A 25,493-nucleotide genomic window follows, 5' to 3' on the forward strand; every position below is an offset into this window, starting at 1 on the left:
CAATTTCAGCATCATAAAGTCTGATAAATGAACAAAGAACACAGGAGAGAAAGCTATTTCCTCTCAGCAATGTTAAATATGAAACACTCTCCTGAACGTGTGAACAATCCACTTAAAGATTAATTGTTTGCGTTGATGTGGCGACGGTTTAATCTTTTAAATATGTGCAGCGCTGCCATTTGAGCTCATCACTCATGGCCGGTTAACTTTGGTGAACCCAACTCCAGGCCCCGGAACACCATGTGCACCTCATCAAGAGTTCATGCAAGCTCCAAACTGTCATTTTTCATGATTAGGCATGTCTGCCATCTGATTTTGTTGAGCTCCTTTATTCCCTGTGTTCTAGATTTTTATGCCCATCAGCTGTGTCTTGTTTGGCACCATACGAGTTGACAACAGTGGGGTTAAGCTGAGTGATTGAGCCAATGGAGGAAGCGTATGGTAGGAAACCTTGAAAAAGTGAGACTATGAGTCCATTAATTCTGCTCTGCTTCTGTCATTTCTCAATGTCTATTGCTCGTTTTCAATAAACTGGTGTTTTGCATCAGAGGGGAAACAATATAATTGTGCAAAAGAGATTTCCAGGAAACAAAAAAAAAGTGCTCATCTAACAGACAACAGATTCTACTCAATGTTAGCGAGTCTTGTCCGCTAATACTGACATGCCTGAGCCATGATATCGAATACGAATTGGCGACCTTGGTGAAAACGAATTTAAAATTACAACTGTTACATGTTAGTAAGCCCTTAATAGAGTGTACTAGCAGTAGTGAAAACGTGTATATGGAATGAAATGGAAACATGCAAAATCAGGAACACATTGCTGTTTTGCATATCCTCCTCATTTGAAGGAACATGTGAGGAGTTGGCACACTGCACGGTCACTAACATCATGTTAGTCTTACAAACCTTAGGAATAATATTGACATATTGCATTGATCAGCTCCAAACCAAAAAAATATTGACACTGTTTGGAAGGTATCACCAGTGATGCACCTTCTGGATCTCTATTCCACTAACTTCAAATACCTCCCTGTGAGAAGTGCAGCTTGTGAAATCTCAGAATTGTGGCTATCAGCTACAATGAAAGGGGCTGCAGATTTTGCTGCATGTCTGGGCTGTTGATCTTGCACTGTACTAATCATGCAGCAGCATGAGCTGAAACAGGATGATTACAGGACAGACAGGGAATGAAGAGCTCTAATGATAGGTCAGCTTGCCCTGTGTCTGCGCCGGCTGCATGCTCATATCCTCGCAAGACCTGATCGGCCGCTCCAAGATTTGAAGTGACAATGACCGACAGGTTTCACCTCTGACGGCTCTCGTGAGTATCCTTTTGTAGGGACGGGCAGCGCACGTCATGTCACGGAGCTCCACCTCTTAGGGAGCTGAAATGATTGGCAGGTGGTTGCTGACTAATGTGACACAATGTCTCTGGACCTGCTCCCTAATAATAACAGTCCTTTGTAAGATGGGTTTGAGTACATTTGAGTGATTTTCAGGACTGACAATAATGTGCCTGGAAGACGATAAGGTACAGATTTGGGAAGCTTAATATCTCGTTTACATGGCACACAACAACTTAAACACACCTATGGTAAGTTGACAATTCAGACAACATTGTTTGGAGAGAAGGTGAGATGCTATTACCAGTAATCTTACCCCAGGTGATGTTCAACTCTTCCACCCTACTTCCTGACTTTCCCTCTTCTTCCTTATTTTCTCTTGCTTTCCATTATTATTTTTTTCTCTTTTGCTCTAAATCAAACATTTCACAACAGTATGTCCATTTTGTCAAAACACCATTTTTCTTTTGTTATTTATCTTATTTTTTGTTACAAAACATGTACAGGCTGTTTAGAACAACAACAAAAATACAATATCCAATTATGCAATTTCCTTTGTTTAATAATCATCAATTCAATAGGTGAATCCTCTTGGAGTTTCTCTTTCCTTCTGATTGTTCCGAGTCCCCAAACGACCTAAAGTCCTTCTGGGTGTTGTTGGGGCATGTGGGTTGGCGGGTGAGGTACAAATAAATACATAGGGCAGGACGTCAAGAAATTAAAACAAGGATTTTGATTATTTCTAAACCCACATAATAGAAAGTAGAAATTAAAGTGTCCGTCATGGTTGTCTTCAGTTTCTGCATGATGCATATATATATAATTTTATATATATATATATACGTGTGTATGTCCAAAGTCCATTTTTTTTGGATTCAATAAAAAAAAGAATGTTTGAACAGTTGTCCACAGAATATAGCATAAGTGTTTCAGATATATTTGCTCCTTATCACAGTTCAGTTCATGCGTAAATTCTCCATGGTGGCAAATAGCAGAAGCTGTATTGTACAGTATATTTGTGTGCAACTCGACACGCCCACACATCCAGTCACACTTATTCACACATACAAATCCACATGCGCACACACAGACATACAAAAATGCACACAAAAGGCCAAAAGGGTCTTTCTATTTTGTTGCCACAGTCCTCGTCTCCCCCCGCTCAAGTATCCACTTCAGGCTGACCAGCCGTTCTGAAACCACAAATCTCCCAAAAAAAAAAAAAAATGAGTAAGAAAGCAAAACATTTAAAAAATTAAACAAACATCAGACAAACAAAAAAACTGTGGTGTGGACAAACAAAAGTAACAAAACAAAGGTGTAAAACATAGTTGATGAGCAGGCGTTCCCAAGCTGGGAAACTATCCTGAGTCACTTCGGGTCAGAGTGAAGAGGTCATCTGCTGAACTACTGAGGATCCAGCACCCAAAACAGGTGTCCTTCCTTTCTGACCTCTGTCTTCTTCTTGACCTTTGACTGCAGCCCATCATATCCCCCTCCTCCACCACCTCACCCCTTTTCCAGCAAGTGCCCTTTTAGATAACACACCTTCAATATGAAGATGGAGAACAACACACGTGCACAATAAAACAACTTCTAGCAAGGAAAAAAATTGTCCTCTCTCTCTCTCCTGTGGTCTGAAACACTTCTTTTTTTTTTTGTTGTTTTGATTTTTGTTATATGTAAAAAAAACTTGATCACTTTTTCTTATACAAGGGTTTTCCTTCTTTCCTACATAGATCATCCAGCAGAGCTGGGAACAGGAATCAAGGGGAGGGGCGCTTGTGTGAGGATAAAAGTGTGACATTTAAGTGACAGGACTAAGGCCAACTTCACTACAACGCATATGCATGCAAACATCAACTCACTCCAGAGCTGGTGAGGCACGCGTAGGTAATAAGGGGGTTAATTATATCTCCTTTTTCAAAAACACACAAGCTCTGATTGGATGGAAAAAGAAGACTAACAAAAATGCAGAAACAGGAAATGTAAGTGGTAATGAAATAAAGAAAAAAAAATATTCAGAGGCACTGCAAGCCAGTTTCATAGTGTCTAATTGGCAGAGATGGGTCAGGCAGCTAGGGTTTTTCCAGTGGCAATCTCTGGCACAGTTTCTCCCCCTTTTTCTGTCTGGCTGTCCTTCGACTGCATCGGTTTGTGTGTCTTCTCACTCACACCTGGACAGGAAGTGTTTGGTTCATCTGTAGTCTCATGTCCTGAATGCTACCAAGAATTTTCTTCTGATGGCCAGCCAATGTTACCCCTATCCGCAGCAGGTCCCTGTGAGTGAGAAGAAAGAAGAATTTAAAAAAGAAAAAAAAGAAGGAAAAATAAGAACAGGTGGCTCAGTCATAAAAAAAATAAATAAAAGAAGGAAAACATCACATGAAGCTGAAGTGCAAATTTCACTGTTCACCACAAATGAACACGCACTCGACCAGGTGGGAACACGGATAGTCCTCACCTTGGCAATCGCCCATAAAATGGTTTCCTGAGAGGATGGTAACAAAATGGGAACACTTATCTAGCTATACTGAGTGTTAGTCTTAATGCATGATATCTTTGTTACCCAGCAGGTGGGCAAGAGGATGTGAGTCAAACAGCCTTAATCACAGTTAATGATTAAAGCACAAACTTAGCTACTGTCTGGCAGGTGGCAGACTTTTACAGAGTCCATTCCAGTCTGTCACTTGGCTGGAAAAACAGGGGAACGACGAAGCAAAAGGTTTTCGTCACAGAATATCAGGCAGATTTCTCAGCTCATAAATAGCCTGTCGGCTGCTCCCTTATTCACAAGGGGTTGCCACAGCAGGCAGCTCCACTTTTAACTTGCCCACTTTTAAGTTCACAGCATTCTTTGGAGCTTATAAAACAAACAACACTTTGGGGCCCCTCAGTACCAACTGAGCATCATTTTAACTCCACAGACTGAGTGTTGCTGCTGACCAAGTCGATTCCTTTATAACCACAGTCACAGAGGGATGGATTGCTTCCAGCAGAAGATGACCATGTCACCAAGCTCAGATCATCTCAAACTGGCTTCTTGAACATGATAATGAATTCACTGTACTCAAATGGCCTCCACAGTCACCAGATTGCAATCCAACAGTGCACCTTTGGGATGTGGTGGAACAGGAAATTTGCATCAAAGATGCGCATCAGACAGCTCTGCAGCAACTGTGTGATGCTATTATGTCAGCATGGGCCTTGGTGAATCTATGCTACAAAGTCAGTTCTGAAGGCAAAACAGGATCCAACCAGGTAGTAGCAAGTTATACCTAATAAAGTGGCCATATACACAGTATATGTCAATAATGCTGGTGTGAGTATGTGTAGATATACTCTAATATAATAGCTGAGGAGAACACAGACATAGTCTGGGGGAATGATTAGCTGACCATCAGTGCTCTGCCTCTGTATGCATCCTCTCCCTTCTCATCTAATATAACATACAGACACAAAGACTCCAACTAAGGGTTTCAAAAACAAAGGTGTACAGTTAAGCCTATCACTTAAACACATATGCAGATACGCACGTCCAGAGCGCACACCTGTCCTCTCCAAAGCTATATTAGAGTCACCATAACTTCACACAAACAAATAGTGCTTTTTAGTTTTTTTATATATTTTGCCAACCCCATCAGCACAGTGACAGAGGATGAAATGATAATAAATGGGCACCATTAGAGGAATTACTGGCCATTAAGGGCAACAGAGAGGCACAGTACACCACACCTGTCAGCCTTGCCAAATTGAAACAAATTACTCCCACCTCCACTGCCTATTATGCACCTAATGAGAATGATTTATTTATCATTATAATCCTAATTCATTTATTTGATCATCACTGGCCTGCAATTTTAGTGGTTTCCATTACATCATTTCCTGTTTGTAAACATGACAAAAGCAGAATATAATTGCAGTTAAGGAAACAGCCGCAAGAGTTTGCTTAAAAATTATAGGCTACTGTACTGTGAAATTGGGTAATTTGATTTGTTTGCTTCTAAAATGGGCGATGAAGTATCGTTCTATAAAAAAAATCCAAAGAAAAGCATTTTACAGTAAAAATATCCTGATCAACCAATACCAAACAAAAGCATATAATTTAATTCTCCCATATAATCATTTTCTCATCTCTTTTAAGTTGTGTTGCCACTGAGTCTAACATCTTCCATGGCATGTGTGTGCACAGCACACAAACAGAGGATTGTTCATACCACAACAAATATAAATTTGTAAATATTGATGTAATGCATCGTTATTCATATTCCTATTATTTGATATCTGAGTCGATTCAGAGATCACTTTTCCACATCTTATCAGTCTTATCATATTTAAGTTATTTATCAAAGCCACGGCATAGCACTAATTTGACTATGAAACTCAGTCCACTCAGTCACTGTAGACCTGAGTAGCTCCACTCACTCTGCTGTCATCTGGGCCACCAGGTCAAACGAAGCAAATCCTGCGTTGACAAAGTTGTCACGGTAGCGGCTCATCTTGATGGCATCCAGCCAGTCCCCCACAGTGGTGAAAGTGGTATAGTCTGGCACACAGCGGTCAAGCAAGGGCATAGATACCCTACATTGGGGACGGGGAGGGAGGAGAGAGAAAGAGAAACAGAGAGAGAGGGTTAAGGTCGTCACTCTACGCGCCTCTACCGGCCAACCTCACCCCCAAAGGCCCCCCGCTGAGCGCCACCTCTCCATTTCTCTCCTCCTCTTTTCTCCCCCTCTCCTCTCGTCTCCTCTGTTACGAGTTGTGTGCAGGGGGCTGGGGCATGTACAGGATGGGTGAGGAGCAAGTTATGACTGTGGAGAGACTGGCTGGAGGCTTGGGTGGTGGATGTTGGCGCAACAGCTGGTGAGGGGAGGTCACGTGTACTCACAGAGCTTATATCAAATCTAGCTTATATCACCCCATTACAGCAACAAGTGTTCAAACTAACCAAGTGGAGTTTATTTTAGTCAAGAATTCACCTGCCTGGCAGCATCAGTGATAATATTAATAATAATAATAATAATAATAATAATAATAATAATAATAATGCAGAATGTGCTTTCTTCATGAAAACCTAGAAATATCTGAACAGCTCTCTCTTTGTGTTTTGGTTCGCGTTCGTTTTGTTGCAATGAGATGTCAGTGTGTTGTTTGGGGCCTGATGAGAGAGAGGAGAAAAAAAAAAACAACAACTTGAAATTCAATCTGTGTGGTTGTACTGAGTTGCACTATTAAACCACCTACAAATGTGGTTTAAATCTGATCTGGAAAGATTGGATTCTGTGTGGTTTTTCTGGTCAGTTCAAATCAAATTTCAGCTGGCTGTGAGAACATGAGCTTAAACAGCAGGCTAGAAGCCATATGCCTTTCAGTGCATAATTACAGAAGTGCATCTGAATCTTTAAGCACATGCTGTTTCTGTATTCCAATGCATAAAATGATGTACTGTGTGCAACACAATTTTACAAAGGTGGAAAGATTTTTGAAAAATGATTTATGAAAAGAGAAAAACATATCTGCTGAATGTAAACACAGATGTCATTCACATGTGTGTGCGGTTTCACATTAGGGTTGACTCACAATGCTATGGACTCTGGAAGAAATGACTCACAAACTCATAGTTCATGTGTGTTTGACAGTGCATGAATGTGTTTAGTTTCGTAACGCTTCGCTCAAATGTCCCGTCTGCACACGAAAACGTGTCGGAGGGCACTTTGCATGTTCCTGCACACCTGCTGACAGCCCCAAAAGGCCTTTAAAAAAAAAGAAAAAAGAACCTAATCTCCTGCGCTGATCAATGCTGCAGATAGAGGGGCCACCTTGGGAGTTTTAATAAAACAGTGCAACAACTCAGACCGAAGTGCAGCAGATGAACAAGAGAGGAGGTGGAGGTGGAGAGAATGGCTGGGATGTAAAAGAGAAGAAACAGGGTGGGAGCAAGAAAAGAGAAAGAGCACCACTGTCTCCCCTCCTCTCTGCTCCGTTGATCCCTGTCATCCTTTTTGATGGCATTAGATTCATTAACAATTAAAAGGAATGGACAGAGAAAGAGAGGGGAAAGAGAAAACACATGGAAGGGGGAGTTAATAACAGTGATACAGAGGCTCCATTGAGTGGTGTAGATGGAGTGATTTTTAATAAGGCCTGTGCTTGGGCATCCAAGCCCTTGGGCTGTCGTTAACACACGACTCTGGCTTCTCTTAATGGAGTATTGTTGGTCCTCCTGTAAAGTTGGCTTCAAAAGGGTCCAGACTTATGCTGGCCACATGTGAGCCACAAGCACAACACAGCAGGAAGGCTGGATAATATTGTGAGCTAGCTAGTGAGACGCCACAAGTCAAACCTAAATTCATAAAAAATAACAGTTGCTGCATTTTTTCTTTTCAAAAGGCTTAGTCAGTGGTTCAGTCTTTTATATAGTCATTGTTTTAAGGAGATTTATTTTTCTTTTTGTTTTCCTTTTTTTTTTTCTCTAACTGGCTAAGCTGTAGAAAAGTCTAGAAATCACTGCGACAATGGTGCTGGAAGTAGCAAAGCTCATTATACATACGGGCAAATATTCAGTCAAGTCAGGCATATAAAATTCACGCACCCAAAGACTTCTATGTCAGACAGCGTTAGCTAACCTCCAGCCACCCTTCAGTGCCGACCAGGACGACTGTAACATCTTTCACTCCTCCCTTGTTAGGTCTATCGGCAGGAGGCCACCTCTCTGCTGGCCCATTTAAAATCTCGTTAGTGGCTAATTAAAAGGCACTCTCATCTCTTTTTTGCATCGCCTTAATCGGGCTAATTAACCGCAAGCTTAATCTTCTAAGAGCGTCGCTCCTGTGGCCAACCGAGACCCTGGTTTCCCCCTTGAGCACAACCCAGGATTGTCTCTGTCCCTCCCTCAAGACAGAAAGACCCTGATGTAGAGACAGATAGGTAGGTCAGCCCCATCAGCTTTGCACCGCCTCTGCCACTTCCTGTTCTCCAAATTCTTTCCAAGAAACCAATTGGACAGAAAGATAGTTCAGCTAAATGTAGATGTGACACACGGAGCTCCCAGTTGGTGAAGGAGCTGCTTTTCAAGGTCCGTATTGAGCAGTGGTAATTTGGATTTGCATAATGACTTAGCCTAAGCTTGTGCAAACTAAAGAGTTGAACAAGAAGATATGTGGACTTAATAACAACAAAAAAGACTGTTGCAGATGATTCAAAAAATATTCACACGCACTATATAAACTTAGATAAGGAATATTTGCAGAGTTCTCTACCCTAGGTGCAAATGAAAACCTGACCTAGTGCCTTAATTCAATAAAGTAAACGGACTGAATGTTCATATTATTATATTACACCACGAGAGCCTAACAAATCTGTTCCACCATGTGACTTTGGAAAAGCAAGAACTTTTAGAAAGCAGTCATCACTTATATCCATTATGGTATGGCCATAATTATACATTATTAATGCACTGAACATTACACTTAACAAGAGCCCTCAGGGGCATTTGGAACAACATAATTCCAGTTAAAGTCTCCTATAATAGCCCATTTCTCAGCATAAACAAGCATTTACTTTAAAGCTTTGCTTGACACGGTCTTCATACTGATTCTTAATTTAATATGACCAACATGTTTTTTTATATCATACTATGATTAAGACTTACCCTGAGGACTGTGTGCTGTTGGTGACTACTTTGAGACTGGCAGCATTGCGAATAAGCTTATCCAGCGTGGCCACGATCTGGGTGAATTTAGGTCGTAGGTTCCTTTCTTTCACCCAGCAGTCCAACATGAGCTGGTGCAGAGCTGTCGGGCAGTCCATGGGTGGGGGCAGTCGATAGTCCTGCTCCACGGCATTTATCACCTAGGGAAGGACAACAGAGAAACCCCAATCACTTCAAATTGCAAAGTGTGGTGCAGAGGGAGGGAAGACAATGCAAAGAGAGCGAGATGGGTCGATGAAAAACATCAAGGCGGGAGTGAATGAATGGTGGAGATTATGGAATTCAGAGATAAAGAAGGAAAAAATGGCTTTGGTTAAACACAGAAATAAAGGCCAGCAGAAGTGGTAGCTGTGGGTGGGTGTGTAGAGAGAAAAAAATAGCTTTTCTACATGGATGGAAGAACAATTTTTTAAGGATTCATAAGTTTGTGTGTGCAGCACGTATATAGAAGTATAAATTCTCTTAAGCGCTTACATCTTGATTGCTCATGTCCCAGTACGGTCGCTCGCCATATGACATTACTTCCCACATGACAATGCCGTAGCTCCAAACATCGCTGGCAGAGGTGAACTTCCTGTAGGCGATTGCCTCCGGAGCCGTCCAGCGAATGGGGATCTTCCCTCCCTGTGGATATGCGAATGAGTAGGTGAGCATGAAATACTGGAGAGATGGAGCACAAACACAGAGTCACACACATACAAGAGGGAAAGAGAGGGTGAGAAATACAGTCTAAGGGAAACGCTGATGCACAACAGATGGGTGCATGCCATAGAACCCAAACACCGCATACACACAAGGTTAAACACACGTTTACAGAGAAATGATACGTGCAAACAGGTGAAACTTAAGGGCCTTAAATGTAAATCCTTTTCATGTAACTACTTTATAATAGACAATTGCTGTCTGGTGCTAGCAGTGTGTCTTAGAGTCAGTAAAAAAAAGTTAACACAACTGCGTCCTGCCATCCTACCTTCCTGACATCGTTCTGTGCTTTTTCTTTTGTTTTTGCTTTACTTTACAGGGTGTATGGCTTGTTAATGACTTTTAAATCATCCCAAATCATAGTTGAGTGGCAAAGAAAAAAAGAGCGAGCTGCTCGGCTGTTAAAAAAAATCTGATAAATAAAGACACAAACTCAGTTATCTTTATACCAGAGTTCATATTTATAGGTCAGTTATCCTCAGTATACCCTTTTAGACATAAATCTTAAACTGCTTTGTCGCTTTGCCAAAATCCTTTGCCAATTTGTCAGCAAAGGATATTGTAACATCTCTGGAAATCTGAGGTGTAACAACTGCATACCTCGGAGGTACTTTTAAATTTTACATATTCTTCCATGCATCCAGCTGCATATTCCATTCCACCCTTTAATCTACCCTTCCATACCCTCTAAGCCACAATGACAAGAAAAAAACTTTTTCGCAACCATAACGGTCGAATCTTGTGGGAACAGACTGGGCGGATATTGTATAAAGTGATTAAAAAAAATGAAAATGAACTATAATGGATTGATGTTGAAACAATATACGTAACTTATTTAAACACAGACTGATTTTAAACATGTATGCACATACAAAAACACTAACTCACCAGTGAGCTGGTGTAGGTTGGATCTGTAGGGTCATCCTCGAGGAAACGAGATAGGCCGAAGTCAGATACCTTACACACTAGATTACTGTTAACCAAGATGTTACGGGCGGCCAAGTCTCTGTGCACGTAGTTCATGTCTGACAGGTACTTCATGCCTGCTGCAATCCCACGGAGCATGCCAACCAGCTGGATCACCGTGAATTGCCCATCATTGAGCTAGCAAAGAAAAAGAGAGTGACGTGGCTGAATTGCATTGCAGATCAATGGTGCATGTTCAAAGGAACAAACAGTATGTATGTCTCTTGTTTACTTTTATCGTTTGACCTGTCTTTCTATTTTCAGTGTTTTCCACTTTTTTCCATATTTATCTTTAATCTCCTGTCATTTCACACTGTAATGTCTCTCTCTTTTCTACCTGCCCATGCTATATTCTTCCACTCTATTATCTCATTGTATCATCCCCTTTTCTCTGGCAGACAGTGTGAGATGTGACTTTGAGGCAGAGATTCACTGGAGACTGAGCTCTGTAAATGTCACCAACTGCCAGAATACAGGATTTGTAAGATAGTGGGCATAGTGGGCTCTGCAGCTGCACTTAAGAAAACCTTTAAAGGCTCCAAAGCCAGTGAGATAGCTACAAACAAAAATCTAGCAGATTTGGATTGGCTTATTTGCAGGGTAGTATTGCATTACTCATAAAATCACATTTTATATAGAGTACCTAAGATTAGAGCTATTCTGGTATGTCTTACCCTTAGAAAAGAATCCAGTGCCCCATTCTCCATAAACTCTGTCACAATCATCACCGGACGACTTTTGGTGACCACACCTTCCAGACGGATAATGTTGGGGTGGTCGAACTGGCCCATGATGGAAGCTTCAGATAGGAAGTCTCGCCTCTGGCGGTCGGTGTAGCCCACTTTGAGAGTCTTGATGGCTACGATGATCTCCCGGCGCCCAGGCAACTTTAGGCGACCACGACACACCTCCCCAAACTCTCCTGTGAGAGCCCAGGTGAGACAGCCAGAAAAACAGCAAAAGAGGAGAGATGGACAGACAGAGAGAAAGACAGGGAGGGAAGAGAGGCATGACGGAAGAGTGGAGGAGAGTGGGGGGGAAAGAGGGAAGAAGGGACAGTTAACTGGTTAGAACCAAGGAGCCAGGGAAGGGTAGCTGGGGGCAGGGTGGCACAGGGGGAACTGCAAGAGAAGCCAGGACTCTAGGCCAGTCTTAAGGGATTGTGATGTAAGGGGAAGCATACAGTGACTTTATACTGTTAACTTACAGATTAAAAGAAAAAAAACATGGTGAGTGAGAGGCATAATGGTGGAATGTGAAACAATATAGAACTGAAAAAAAGCATAACATTTTTAGGGTAAAGTTGGGTAATGTTATCAGGGCAATAAAGGAAAAAGGGTCAAGGATCGGGGGATGGTGCTAAGCTTCGGAGTGGCTGGAGAAGTGAGCACAGGAGGAAGAGATGGGTGGAGACAGAAGCTTGGGGGTTTTGGGGGTTGTGGACGCTTTATGTTTACACTCTACACCAAGCGTGTGCAAGAAGCGAGAAAAAATTAGGTGATGAAAGTGATATGTGTCAACACGGGTGCAAAGGTGACAAAGTGGGGGAAGTTGGGGAAGGAAGGGCAAGGGTTGAGGGGATGGAGGGATGATTGAGGAAGGGGTAGAGGAGAGGAAGGGGAAAGGGAAGACAGGGGTTGACGGATTGTCACTTTAAAGGCGAATGCTGGGGAGCGAGGGTTTCTAGAAGTAGCTTCAGCAGTAGAAGAGCTGTTGTAGTAGTAGTAGTAGTAGTAGTAGTAGTAGTAATGGTAGTAGCAGAAGCAGTGGTAAGGGATTCCCATCTCTGCCATCACAACGTCCTCCATTTTGGCTCAGAAACATATGCTAAAATATCTCAACCTCACATGGCACAGTCCTGTAGCTTTTAGGCAGAGATATAACTGTCAAATGTATCAAATACATAAAATATTTCACTTTCTACAACATCAGGTAAAGAAGGGTTTCTAAGGGAATACAACCACACAGTGGAAAAGGTGTGAGTACTAGGAAAAAAAAAGGTCAAACATAATGATCCAGTAAAAATCCACTTCTTAATTAAGAGGTTCGCCGGATATTAAAAAATGGGCAGGGTCACAGACAGCCAATCCTGGACTTGGAACAATTTAAAATCTTATGCCCCATCCAGACAGATTTAAATCTGTAGAAGAGTACAACAGATGAATATTAGCCATGGCCCTTGGAGACAGGAATTCCCCAAGCTTACACACACAAACCCACTTAGTGCGAAAGTGCTGGACTTCAAGTCCTCTAAAGTACATATCCATTACATTCAAGCCCTTGCAAGTTCACACAATACTGATTAAGGCTATCACTGGCCAGTAAATCTCTCTATATTTCATCATATACACAAGTTAAAAATTTTGTGTTTGTGTTTTACAGAACCAGCACCGACACGGTGAGCTACAGCAGTTACAGCACATTTTCACACCCTTTCCTGGGTCCCATCTTCTTAAATTCCGAGTTTGCCTTTGTATTAGTTTTGATGTGCACAGTAGTGCAAAAGGGTATGAAAGAATTTAAAAAAAGAAAAAAAAGAAGTGTTTATCTATACACACTAAGGGTCAACCAGTGTGCAAAGATGAGAAAAAATAATCAGGGTTGGAATTTATGCTGGAAAAGATATGAGAAGACTCACACATACACGACTCAAGCAGGATTAAAATCTCCTCTAGAGAAATAAATCCTGTCTGTATGGGGCTGCGGTCTCGCATTGTCTGAAATTTGATTCCATTAGCTTCAAGAAGATTTTTAATCAGTTAGCGATGACTCTAACTTAAAAAAAAAAATCAATTGCGATATACTGAACTGCTCCAACTCCAGGATTGGATTTAATTTTTGGGTGAAACAATAATCTACCATACAAAAGGTATTAAAACTACTCTAAACGCACATGGCGTGGTAAACGTAGGGGTGCTACAACTGTGAGTCACGCTAACTTAAAGAAAACACAGCTAGTAATGCTTTAAACACAGGAAAGTGCTCGACATCTGGAAGACTAAAAATATTTTTAAAAAGACGTTCCTAAGAGGTGACGAGTGCGGTAGGGAGGCGAGCAAGAATAGGGCTAGCGATGAATTGAGTGAAAGTACCGCTTGGTGTGAAGTCCTCTAATGGTATGGCCTGGAGGTGACTAGCAGTCTTCCCCCTGTAGCTCAGGAGCTTTGGTGGGTTACCTGCGCCAATGACCTCCTCGATCTTCACGCAGGACACATCGATCTCCTTGGCAAACTCGCGCACTGCCTCGTTGGGGTCTTCATAGGTGAAGGGGTCAATGTAGACTTTCATTCCCGGCGTTACTATCGGGGATTCAGTGGCAAGAACAGGAAAGTGAATCTACATTGCCAAATGAAATCTGAGCAATAAATATGTAATATAATATTTATCTAATCATTTTTGATAAAAGCAAGAAACACTGATACGCTGCTGTTGGAACAGGGAAGTGATCGTAGCAAAGAGACTTACTGTACTGCTGCAGTTTCTCTGTGTACTCCGACTCTGAACCATTTCTCTGCTTTCTGTTGAGAAAGATGAAAACACAAACTGAGTCACGTGGTCTCCAAACAGTGGGGCACAAATTCTGCCGAGGAACAAAGGCAAGAGGAGAAAACAGATGCCTAATAATGCCTAGCTGCAGCATGAGATGTAGTCACGCTATGATGTGGCTTGGTAAATATGTGTAGTCTTTTTGCACTGGAAGCAAGGGATACACTGATAAAGATTGTATTAATGCCTAGTGGTAAAATGATTCATATGCGGGGACTGTAACGCAAGTGTAAACAAAAGGATATCATACCATTGTTTGAAGCAGCAAGTGAAAGCCATTCACTCTCGGTACCCCCCCCCCCCCCAAAATGAGCAACCGAGACAAAAGCAGACTCAAACAGCAAGCTCAGCTGTCTCGCCTTCCTCGCCCCACAGACATCACACTGCGCATTTCAATTCAATCTGAATCGTATTTTGTCCTTATGGATCTTGCTCTCTGGTTGTCAATCTCTTTTTCCATTTTTATTAATTTATTTACTCTTATGTCTCTCAGTTTCTGTATCCTCAAACTCCTGCATCTGTCCCTTTCACACCAGTGGGGTTGGGGTGTGGGGTTGGATACGGGCTGGGGTTGTTGAAATGACATGTTAATGTGCTTCCTTTGTTGTCTAACCAGTAACCGGGGCAAAAAATACCCGATGGTGATTTGCATCTTATTTTAAATTCTAATTTTATTCTGGTATATGCCGTAGCTGTGTATTTTGTATTTCTATTTTCTCCTTCTTCTGTAGCAGTCAGAGCGGTGGCTAAGCCAAGACCCTGAGAGAGACACAATGTAGCGGTGTGAAAATTAGAGAGAGCGAAGAGGCAGGAGGGAGAAAGAAAAGAAGGGGGATCCAGGGAGATTATTATTCAGTCTAGCATGACCGATGCCCACGCTTGTCAGCAGCTGCCTGAACTGGCCTGTGGAGAGCACCCAAGTGGGCACCAGTCAGCAGTGGGTGCCAACCTCTCACACATATAGACCCCCTTGCACAGCATTTTCTGCTTGACAAATGAATGGCATAAGGATAAAGTGTGGTTAGACCCAGCTGATGCAGTGTCAGACTTTTTGAAAGGTACGAGCAGCCACTCGCATCTTCCCAGTCAATTGGGCTCAGCAGACAGGGGCGCATCTGGGTTCTTTGTGGTCGGGCAACCGCACAGTTGATTCTGAGTGCTGGGCCGTGAGGGCAGGCCTATCAGGCCCAACAGCTGCTCCACCATGCTGTTTCCACTGAGCAAAGTAGCATTTTGGCCAAAGCTGTTTACTATTCACAGATTCAGAAGGCTAATCTGGCATTCAGTGGGCTCACAGGTGGCAAAGCAATCCTCTGAGACTGTTCTGGGGCGGTTTGGAGGACAAGCAAACAAAGCTGACATTTGAAGCTATCTCAGTGTTTTTTTCAACTTGACGCAAAAACATTTGGCACAAATGTTTCTGTAAGCCTTGCTGTTTTAGTCGCGAGATTCTCACCTGAGGCAGACAATAGCGATGACCACAACTGCAATGATGAAGACTAAGGTGGCGGTGGCTGATCCAACAATGAGTGGCAGCTGCTCCTGCAAGGACTTTGGAGGGTCAGCTTTAAGGGTCAAAGAGAGAAAGGGGTTAGTTAGTTAGTTGTTGCAAGCAATCATCAAACTAGCTGCAATCTAAATCAACACATGCATATCCAAGACTGTGTTCCTCAGGCTTTATTGAGCTGAATGGAGAACAATCTGAAAATCCTTTTTTAAAAGACTTTACAGTGATGCCTATAAGATAGGGACAGATTTTCATCAAATCATAAGTCAGTTTATCTACAAGAATTTCAGTGTTTTTTTTTTTTTTTTTTTAGGCATATTGGCTTCTAACACCATAAGCCTTTGAAACTCCATTACATCCATAAGCTTTGCACAGCACTATTTTACAGGCATTGCTTTTAAGCTACACATATCCCAATATATCCATGGGTAATGAAGCTGGCACGGGAATAACATACTTTGCAGGTTGGTGCTGAAGTCTGCTGGGCTGCTGTAACGTCCATAACCAGCCACTGTTCGAGCGCGGACCTGGACCACATAAGGCGTACCAGCCTTAAGACCTTCAATGCGGGCGTTGCTCCGTTGGGCAGTCATGGTATGGGCAATGGCCTCACCTTGATCCTGCGCATACAAATACAGTGATTCAACAATTCCAAAAAAAAAAAAAAAAACCCTGGTCATCACCATCCCTTCTCTGATCCGCTTGAAGCAGTTTACCAATTTAACTATGTGGACATTGGAAAAACTGACAAATAGATAAATAAAAAATAAGACAAGAAAAGGAGAGAGAGAGAGAGAGAGAGAAAAAGAAGAGCTTTATCATAGCTTGTATGTTAATCTGACATTGGAAGACAATATATATATTGAGTGCCTGTGTTCTTTCCCCGAGGAAAACTCTTTAACTTTTCTAACTTTTAAGGCATGGACTGAGAGAGGATTTTTATTTATTTATTTATTTATTTTATTTTTTTTTGGGGGGGGGGTTCAGAAAAGGAAGGAGTACTGCTGAAATATGGGTAGGCATTGGGAGGAGAGAAAGAGATGGAAAGAGTGGAATAAGAAGAAAGGGAAGCCTCACAGCCAACATGTGTTTATCAGCAGACCCATTGTTTTCCACATTTACAGAAACACAGATGGCACAGAAACCATGCTAGTCATTGAAATTGGATTGAATTACAGGCGTTCGCTAACATTGGTGCTTACCTTCTCATGGTACTTAATCTCATAATCCAGAATGATTCCGTTGGGTTTCTCTGGAGGCAGCCAGGACAGGCTCATGGTGCTCGCTGTGGCCGCCATCAGGTGAACTGTAGGTACTGCAGAGGGGGCTGCACAGGAAAATAAACAAAAGGGGAATCCACTTTATTTATTGTTTTTCGTGTTACATCTTTTGAAGTTCTGTGCCCTTTGTCTGTCCACAGAAGCCCGAATGCAGTCTTAGCTGTGAGCTTTGTGAAAAGCTTTGGCCAGTAGTTAGTATGCAGAGCCATTCCCCACTAATGCTCAAATTCTCCCCCCCAGAGTCCTAGGGAAAGGAAAGGCTATGTCTAATTCTCCTATAGCAAGAGAATCAAACTTCAGTACTGATGGATAAGGTCCATGTACTTCCCGTCATACATTAACTGTAGGCAAGCTAAAGAATAAGGACACATACAGATTTTTGCGCATATGTAACTGTTTACTTGCTTCATTAGTGTGCTACACTGTTACTCCACAGTCTAGTGGAAATGTTTGTGAGGAACCATGCTTTCCTTTTTTACCTCCTATTAAAAGTAGAAGAAATCATGCCCATTATGTGCTGTACATGAATCACTCTGCTTTTTTTGCAAGTGTATATTTGTCCTTTACCCCCTCCTCCTCTCAGTCCACCCCATTCCATTTATTTTATAACTTCCACTGTCTATCTATGATACCTTTCCTTAAAAATAAATATATAAGTTTCTTGCTTTTTCAGTGGCCTTTCCAACTCTTGTCTTCTTTTTCATCGCTACAGCCCTCCATCCACTCCCTCTGTCTGGGCCAAGTTGTGGTGCTTTACAACTTTATCTCAACATGTCCCACCCAACTAAGACAGATGTGTTATTGTCACTTTTGGTCGGAAAGGACGGTGAAGTGAATGCAATACAGTAATATTATTCAATATTGAACTGAATCCACTTTAGACAAATCCCTGGATCAGTGTATCTCATTTCCCTCACACCACCGGTTTTGTTAGAAACTTTTACATCCCGTTTTTACATTATTTCATTCTTTCTTTCCCCATTGAATTTCCTGTCTAACCCCGCTGCCTGTCTCGGAGACCAGACAACCTTCTATTTTTTTCCCTTTCTTTCTCATGTCTGCACCTCCCCTTTCCTGAGTCTTTCCTTTCCTTGTAAGTCCCATCCATTCCATTTCTCCTTGTCTCTCTTACTCCCTCAGAAGACAATACTTCCTAGGCAGATCCCCTGGTTACTCTAGCCAAGGGATTAGGGGCCCTCCTACAGGAGGAGACGTTGAAGTAACCATGGAGGTGGCCCCAGGGGCTTATCACCACCCCAGTATTTATTTTGATTCTTAAAAGGTGACTGCACATGCAGGGATGGTCTTGGGACTACGCAAATGGATAATCTGATCACAGTTGATGCTCTCTTGCCCTGTTCTTTCTCTTCACTGCTCTCTCCGCACCCACCTGACCCCAAGCGCCCAAGGGTGGGCAGTAGTCCCTGTCAGCCCAGTGCCAACCCCCCCCAATGAAACAATGAGGCCCTCATATGGGGCTGGTGGAGCCTTTGGGTTCCAGACCCACAAAGAGAAGGCATTCCTAAAGAATCTTTTGGGAGTAGGCACACAAGGTTAAAGTTGAGGAGGACAAGGCCATGGAAAGAAGGAAAAGGGATGGGGGAGGAGTAAGGAATAATAATAATGTTGACTAGGCCAGCCGAAAGAGCAAATTTAACATAGCAGCAGAGATCAGCTCGCGACTAAAAAAAAGTATAGAGAAAGCTCAGCGGCACTGGAGAAACTGGGGTGAGTAAAAGCACATCAATGAAAATAACCAGATTCCCTGGGTAACCACAAAAATGATCAAAAGAGACAGTCTACCTACATTTATTAATTTAATATCATCACATAGCTTATCAATAGTATCTTCCATCATTCTGTTTAAATACCAGATGGGTTTAAAAAAAAACCATCTCAGCACCGATTGCTACATTGGCCTAGTTACCGTTTTTGCTGTGAGCTGAAGGATCGGTGGGTTGGAACCAGTGGGCAGCTAGAATACTAAAGGTTCCACACTTTGAATACACACTGCCTCGCTATTGCTATTTGCAGTGGTGTTAGTACAGAGCATGTTGTGGGCGTGTGAAAAAGGTCCCTTTCTAAGCTCATTCAGAAGAATGCTTTCCTTCTCAATCCCTGTTCAAAGGAAAAATATGTAACATACTCCTACATGCATACAAGAAATTGATCTCTGCTTCTTAGGCACACAGTGTATTCTTTGACATTCTTTTGTGTCTTTTTCCAGCCTTTGAAAGTTGGCATTGCATGCAACATCAATACTGATCTTTGCCAGGTAGCCACAATGCTGCAGCTGCACCTACCGGCCTGATTTGTGGTGATGTTCACAGCAGAGAACTGGGGTGCATAGGGGCTCTTGTTGGAAACGCCATTGACTGCCTGGATCTCAAAGCTGTACTGTGTGTGGGCTTGTAGGTTACGGACTGCTACACGTCGTTGGGTCAAGCCCAGGTGGCGTGGCGAGATGTCTACGTTGTCATCACATCGCGAACACATTCCCCGCTCAGGGAGACACTTCTTACAGATGACGTTATAGAAGATGTCATCGCGGCCGCCCAAGTCACGTGGCTCACTCCATTCTAGCACGAGCGAGGTTTCGTTGACACTGGAGATGACACTGCGCGGGGCAGATGGAACAGCTGCAAATGGAAGGTAAACCATGGATGAGATGAGGAAAATAGGTTGGAATGAGAATGCATTCAATCTCCGTGCACAATAGGTGTAAAGAAATTTATCTCAGTGACAGCACATAGACATCAGGACAATAGACAAAAGATTTATATTGGAAAGCACAGTTTATATATCATTACACACATACATTCATTATTCCAAAGCTGCTATCAACATTGTGCTGTGGTATTAGTCCATTTCTTATGCATTAACTAGAACATTTTTTTCTTCCACTTTAACAAGAGACTGTTCCAGCAGTTCTTTAGAAAAAAGAGGACAGGAGTTCAAATTTGAATTGCATGCTTATTTCCACCATGTGTGTGTGTGTGTGTGTGTGTGTGTGTGTGTGTGTGCGCGCGCGTGTGTGTGTGCATCCGCGCACGCACGCAAAGTGCTGGGGGCAACGAGCAAGACAAACTATTGGCAGAGTCTTGGCAATTCTTATCCAATTACTGGAGCCTTATTTCTCACTGCACTGTGGGAGAATCAGCCCCACACCCCAGCAACAGAAAAAAAAGGATCTTCTCTCTTCACTTTTGAATAAATTCATCCCTCCGTGTGCATGTTTGCTCTTAATAGAGCCAACAGTACTATAAAAAAAAAAGGTTTCACTTTCTGGCTATAGTGGGGCAGAGAGAAGTGAGCAGAGATATCACAGATTGGCAGGAAAAGGAGGGGCTGGATGATAAAGTTTTGGATAACGCTGGGAAAGTAAGCAGACTTGTTTGCTGTCTGTGTGGTAGAAGTGCTGTCCTAAAAGTTGGGTTATCAGCAGTTGAGGGCAATATTAAAGCGGGGCATTAGGGAAAATGTTTAAGACACGATCATTTTACTTTATGACTAAGACACATTTGACCCGGTTTGGATATTGAGGGGTGAAAAACAGAGTAGATGCATGGTTATCAGCATTTAACATTATTACTGTGTCTCTAAAACATACTGATGCTGTACAGACAGCTGAAAGAAGCATTACTCACTAGTGCAGGGGGAGTCAGGAGAATCAGTGTCTGAGCGGTAATAACCGTTTCGACAGGAGCAAACACTGGCTGCTCCTGAGCTGGCGCGGCTGTTGGCTGGGCAGGGCAAGCACAAACTGTCCCCCTGTTTGGATTTGAAGGTGCCAGGACTGCAAGCTGATGGCAAAGGAGAGAATGATGAAGAAAGCATTTACAACAGTTTAAAACACTGATTATTAGCAGTTTCAAATTTAAGCATTGGTTTCCACCTGACTTCTGTATAACCGTTTTACTAGCGGTTGCTGCTACATTCATACTAGGAAGTGCCCTACTTTTACTCTGGAAAGAAAACACAAAATTTACTTTCAGTAATCCATGCCAATGGCTTACATCTGAAATCATTTTAGTGGTAAAAAAAAAATGTTTAACATGAATTTGGTGCTGCACATATTTGATTAACAAGCACATCTCACACAGGACATTTAGCCCAAATTACACATCTTTTAGACAAAACAATAACTGCTTTAAACTGAATTAAATCTTTTATGAAATATATTAAACATACACAAAGGGAATCAGAAAGGCACTCATGCAAAAATAAACATGTCAAAGCCTTTTTTTTTTCTTTAAATCATCTATGCATTTTAGCTGAGACTACTTCTGTGCAGAAAACTTCTCTCAACATAACTTTACCGACACTGGTTCCTGAAGGCAACTTAGTCACATGAAAGCACTGCTAGCATTTGAAAATGCCATATCTCCATTTATAGCAGCTGTTTGGACGTTTATAACTCAGGTGATAAGTTACAGACGTGCAGGGAAACGGTAAGAGCAACATTGTGATTCAGAACACTCTGGCAGGCTCCATATCTTTCATAAACTGTCTTGTTAAAAGATGAATGAGTTTGCCGCCATGACTAATAAAAAAAAAAAAAAAAAAGACAGGAGCAGGTAAGAGCGGCAAAGTTTATAAGGGCCAGTTGATTAGCTGACCCACTGGTGCATTAGCTCGTCAGTGTCAAGGACAAACTGCAATGTTTGTCCCCCTGAATGATAATTATCACCACAGATTCCATGTTGGATTTATGCTCCCTGTTGCAAACAGCCAAGGTTGGAGGTCAAATTTACAGCAGAACACTTACTGCCCCTGCTGTTTTCCCGCTTTTGAAAGTTCAATATTAGCACAAAACCACCAGCTGGCTGTGCCGTGTACATTAGCACTGAGTGTATTTGTTCTCCCACCAATTTGTCAGAGTCATCCACACCACTGGCTAACAGGAAGTACTATCTGATAAACAGATAAGAAATGACCTTGAATTTAGGTGTCAGGACAGCTTCTTTAAATGGGTTGGCTCATAATTTTTCCCCTAACACAAAGTAAACTGAAAGAAATTTCTCAACTCATGGGGCATGAAAATGTTGTTTTTTTTGGTTTGGTTTGTTTTTTTTGAAAATGTTAGACTAAGCAAAGATGTTGAAGAAGCACTCCCGTTAAAGGAAGCCATTTTTTTTTTTTAACACCAAAAGGCTGAAAGTGCTGATCAATCACTTTCAGTGAGTAAAGGGGTCATCCTGTTCCTTTTATCCATTTTCCCTTAGAGGAACCATTAAAGAATGAGGAAGAAAGAGAGACAAGGGGGTAGAGCGAAAAGGGAGGGAGAGGTGGAAGAGGTGGAGGCATAGAAAATGCTAATCCTGTAGGACCCCCACCTCCCCTCGTCCTCACTCCCCTGTGTCTTATCCTCTCATGCAGAACATAGAGCTTAAGGAACTGATTAAAATGTATGCTGAAATTGGAAAGTCTGAGGCATGAAAAAGTAAAGAATATTGGGGGTAAAAAATGTGCAGCTAATGAGTGGAAAGGCAAAAAAAGGCTCATCGATTAATATTAATACTGACATCTTTACTGTAACTCTAGTGGCGTATTAATGAGCACAACGGCCTTCAGATTAGGATGGAATTGGAGAAGTAAAGACTAGCGCAGAGAGAAATGGAGAGCTGGAAGAGATACTGTATGTTGGAATGAGGACAGAAAAGCAGAGAAAGGAGGAGTCACGGCGAAAGGATGATGAGAAATGAATATGGAATAATATAGAAGAGGAAGGAAAAGAAGAGAGGACCTAATGAGAGGTGATTTAAAAAAAAAAAAAAAGAACAAGAAAGAGAGATTTATCCCTTGTGGTTTCTAGTGATTAGAGAGCATTTTATCAGGGGCCAGTCACCAGCGCTTCAACCTTGAGGTGCCAGAAACAAACAAATGACTTTTTAACCACATCCGCTTTAGATATACTCTCTTCGTCTCATGCAAGCACTCTCCTTATAAAGGTGAGCACATATTCAGTATCCACCCACTCTTTGCTGGATCAGTGGAATGGATACTAAATATACGGCCTATGCAGCCTCAACTCTTTCTTCTATTAGAAGAAGGAGCTCTGTGAACCCAAATGATGACACGCAAACCCAACGCCACGCGAACGTGCACAGGCACCTCGCAGTTATCTGATCAATAGCCTCACCAGCTCTCTCGTTCACTCTTCACACACTTTCCACAGTCTTCATCTGACCTGCACGCCCAAGCCTAATTTTACGCCCCCATACACACAAGCACAAATTTTCCATTTATCCTTCATTATTCTCATGCTGTCGCCTGCACTCCATTTCAGCCGAGACCTTGCTGTTTAAATTTACCTTTCTCTTTCACCTCTGCGAACCTGTCGTGTTTTCCGTCAGACCTGAAGCCATTAGCCATTCGCTTTCATAAAGAGACAACATATTGCACATTTATTTTGCAACCACCCTCAAGGCAAAACCGAGGTCATAGGAGTGCACAGCCCTGCTAGTCTGTACTTTTATAGCTTGTAATCACTGGATTAACATGTCAAAGAAAACAAGGCAAAATAAATTATTCATAACAATGTGGCGAGTGAACAATCCGGGATAAGAGCCTGTAGCCACAACAATGAAGAATTAATCTCGCCAGCAATCAGTGTTTTTCCACAACAGTCAAGTTTCCATCAGGAGGACTAGGACCACTTATTGCACATTTATTTGCGTATAGAAATCACAATATCATGTAATATCATAGAATGGAAATGTAAAGGTTTTCTCAGCTGATCATCATAAGAACGCCCCCCCCCCACCCCCAAACTGTATCCAGAAATCTGATGACTGTAACATAAGATAGAATATCACACTATTCTGTTGAACCTTGAGTACCCTGTTGAAGAATGTCTAATCCACTTAATCCACCAGAACAAGTCCTAAACTGACCTAAACTATCTGTTGTGAAAACACTCACCTTGACATTGGGTCTCTTTCATGGCTGGTTCAAAACCAGCCATGCAGGTACAGGCTCCTACAGGAACCATCCACTCCCCATCTCCGTTGCAATAAAGCTTCAGTGGCACAGATACCTCCAAGGCATTCGGGACACAAGTTCCTGGTGCAATGACCAGTGATGTTGCTTCAGCCCCTGTTGCTGTTTCAGGGAATACAGCAAAGTTGGCGATTGTGGTGGAGCACTTCTTATAAAACACTCTCACTGAGATGAGCGACATACAAGCACCAAGGTCCTGGAAGGCCAAGTAAAACCCAGCTTTGGACAGCGGGCCAAAACTTCTGACTTTCGTGTTTACCCGTCCAGATTCAAGCATGGAAAAGCTCTCATCTGGGGCAATGGTGTCCACCTTCACGTAAGGGTTCTCCATCCAGAAAGGGCTGGTAGCTGTGGCTGAATCTGAGTCAGACTCATAGTAGAAGAGATTAAATGTTTCTTTGCAGGAACCTGGGATGTTGGGAATGCTGTTGCAGTCACGTACTGTGAATTTCATCTCCACGTATACACGCAGTACATCTTTTCGTGGGATGAAGTCACTGCGTAGCCAGTTATTTTGGTTGAGCTCACGTACATTGCAGACTTGGTACGTCCGGATGGGATTCATGGCATCATCGTAGCCACTGACCTCTTCCCACTGAAAAGAAACCAGATGAAGAACATGAAAAATTAGCAGCTGTAAATGTCTGATACATATTGATTACTTACTGCACATTTTGCATCAAACCTTGATGAGCTTCATTAAATCAAATGGCATAAAAAAGGAAATGATTAAAGTACCAGGACACAAGTCATGAGGGAACAGGAATTGGATTTTTTTCTTTAAGCTATATTTTTTACTTCCATTCCCTTGCTTTTGCCATGATGCACCTTTCATTCCTGATTAGTGTGGCGAAAGGCCAGGCACAGGGACTGCAAATTCATCACAATTACGGCAACCTGTCACCTCCTCGCCGCAGAGCCACCAAAGCATGTTTACCTCATATCTGTTTGGAAGAACCAGCCACATTGCTTCACAACCAATTACGCTTCAATTACCGAGCAATGACTGCAACGTCCTCTAATAAAAGCGGGGAAAAGGCGCCAGTTAACCTTCATGCTTTTCTGTTTTTACACTCTACATCTTTCAATGCTACTACAGTACCCAGGGGGTGAATTACACAGGATAAAATGGGATTAAATTTTCTAAACTTTGATTACCAGCTTCATTAAATGAGTGCAAGCAAACCAGACTGTAAAAGCTTCGCTATGAGACATGGTAATGTTATGTTTTTTTTTTTTCTTCAATCTCGAATGAGGACACCACGATTAAATCATTTCACTTCAAACAGCAATTCCTGTGTGTATAATATATCTTAGTGTGTGTGTGTGTGTGCGTGTGTGTGTGTGTGTGTGCGTGTGCACACACTGAGGGATCTGCTCCCCTTTATTTTATCAGACAAACATTTGAGTCAAAGTATTTTTAGACACTTTTA

The 25,493-nt window shown here is 42.2% G+C and overlaps 1 protein-coding gene across 6 annotated transcripts in view; it reads right to left on the bottom strand.

Annotated features, from left to right (window-relative positions):
• Nucleotides 1-532: 532 nt before the first annotated feature.
• The window catches only part of ephb3b (eph receptor B3b), a 56,779-nt gene continuing 31,818 nt past the window's right edge, over nt 533-25,493 (bottom strand). Inside the window, exons 3-16 of one of the 6 annotated variants that reach the window (XM_030728143.1) lie at nt 23,983-24,655; nt 20,706-20,861; nt 19,362-19,697; nt 16,981-17,105; nt 16,236-16,398; nt 15,728-15,836; nt 14,191-14,243; nt 13,902-14,024; nt 11,400-11,647; nt 10,648-10,863; nt 9,532-9,681; nt 8,998-9,197; nt 5,772-5,927; nt 533-3,626 (exon numbers count right to left, since the gene is read on the bottom strand). In XM_030728143.1, coding sequence (XP_030584003.1) covers nt 3,518-3,626; nt 5,772-5,927; nt 8,998-9,197; nt 9,532-9,681; nt 10,648-10,863; nt 11,400-11,647; nt 13,902-14,024; nt 14,191-14,243; nt 15,728-15,836; nt 16,236-16,398; nt 16,981-17,105; nt 19,362-19,697; nt 20,706-20,861; nt 23,983-24,655 — 2,817 coding nt within the window. In that variant the 3' untranslated portion in view covers nt 533-3,517. Of the gene's footprint in view, nt 3,627-5,771; nt 5,928-8,997; nt 9,198-9,531; nt 9,682-10,647; nt 10,864-11,399; nt 11,648-13,817; nt 14,037-14,190; nt 14,244-15,727; nt 15,837-16,235; nt 16,399-16,980; nt 17,106-19,361; nt 19,698-20,705; nt 20,862-23,982; nt 24,656-25,493 lie in introns of all 6 variants that reach the window. The other 5 variants (XM_030728141.1, XM_030728142.1, XM_030728140.1 and 2 more) reach the window with 5 other exon arrangements.

Source organism: Archocentrus centrarchus, chromosome 4 (assembly GCF_007364275.1).
Source record: "Archocentrus centrarchus isolate MPI-CPG fArcCen1 chromosome 4, fArcCen1, whole genome shotgun sequence".
Classification (NCBI taxonomy): Eukaryota; Metazoa; Chordata; class Actinopteri; order Cichliformes; family Cichlidae; genus Archocentrus; species Archocentrus centrarchus.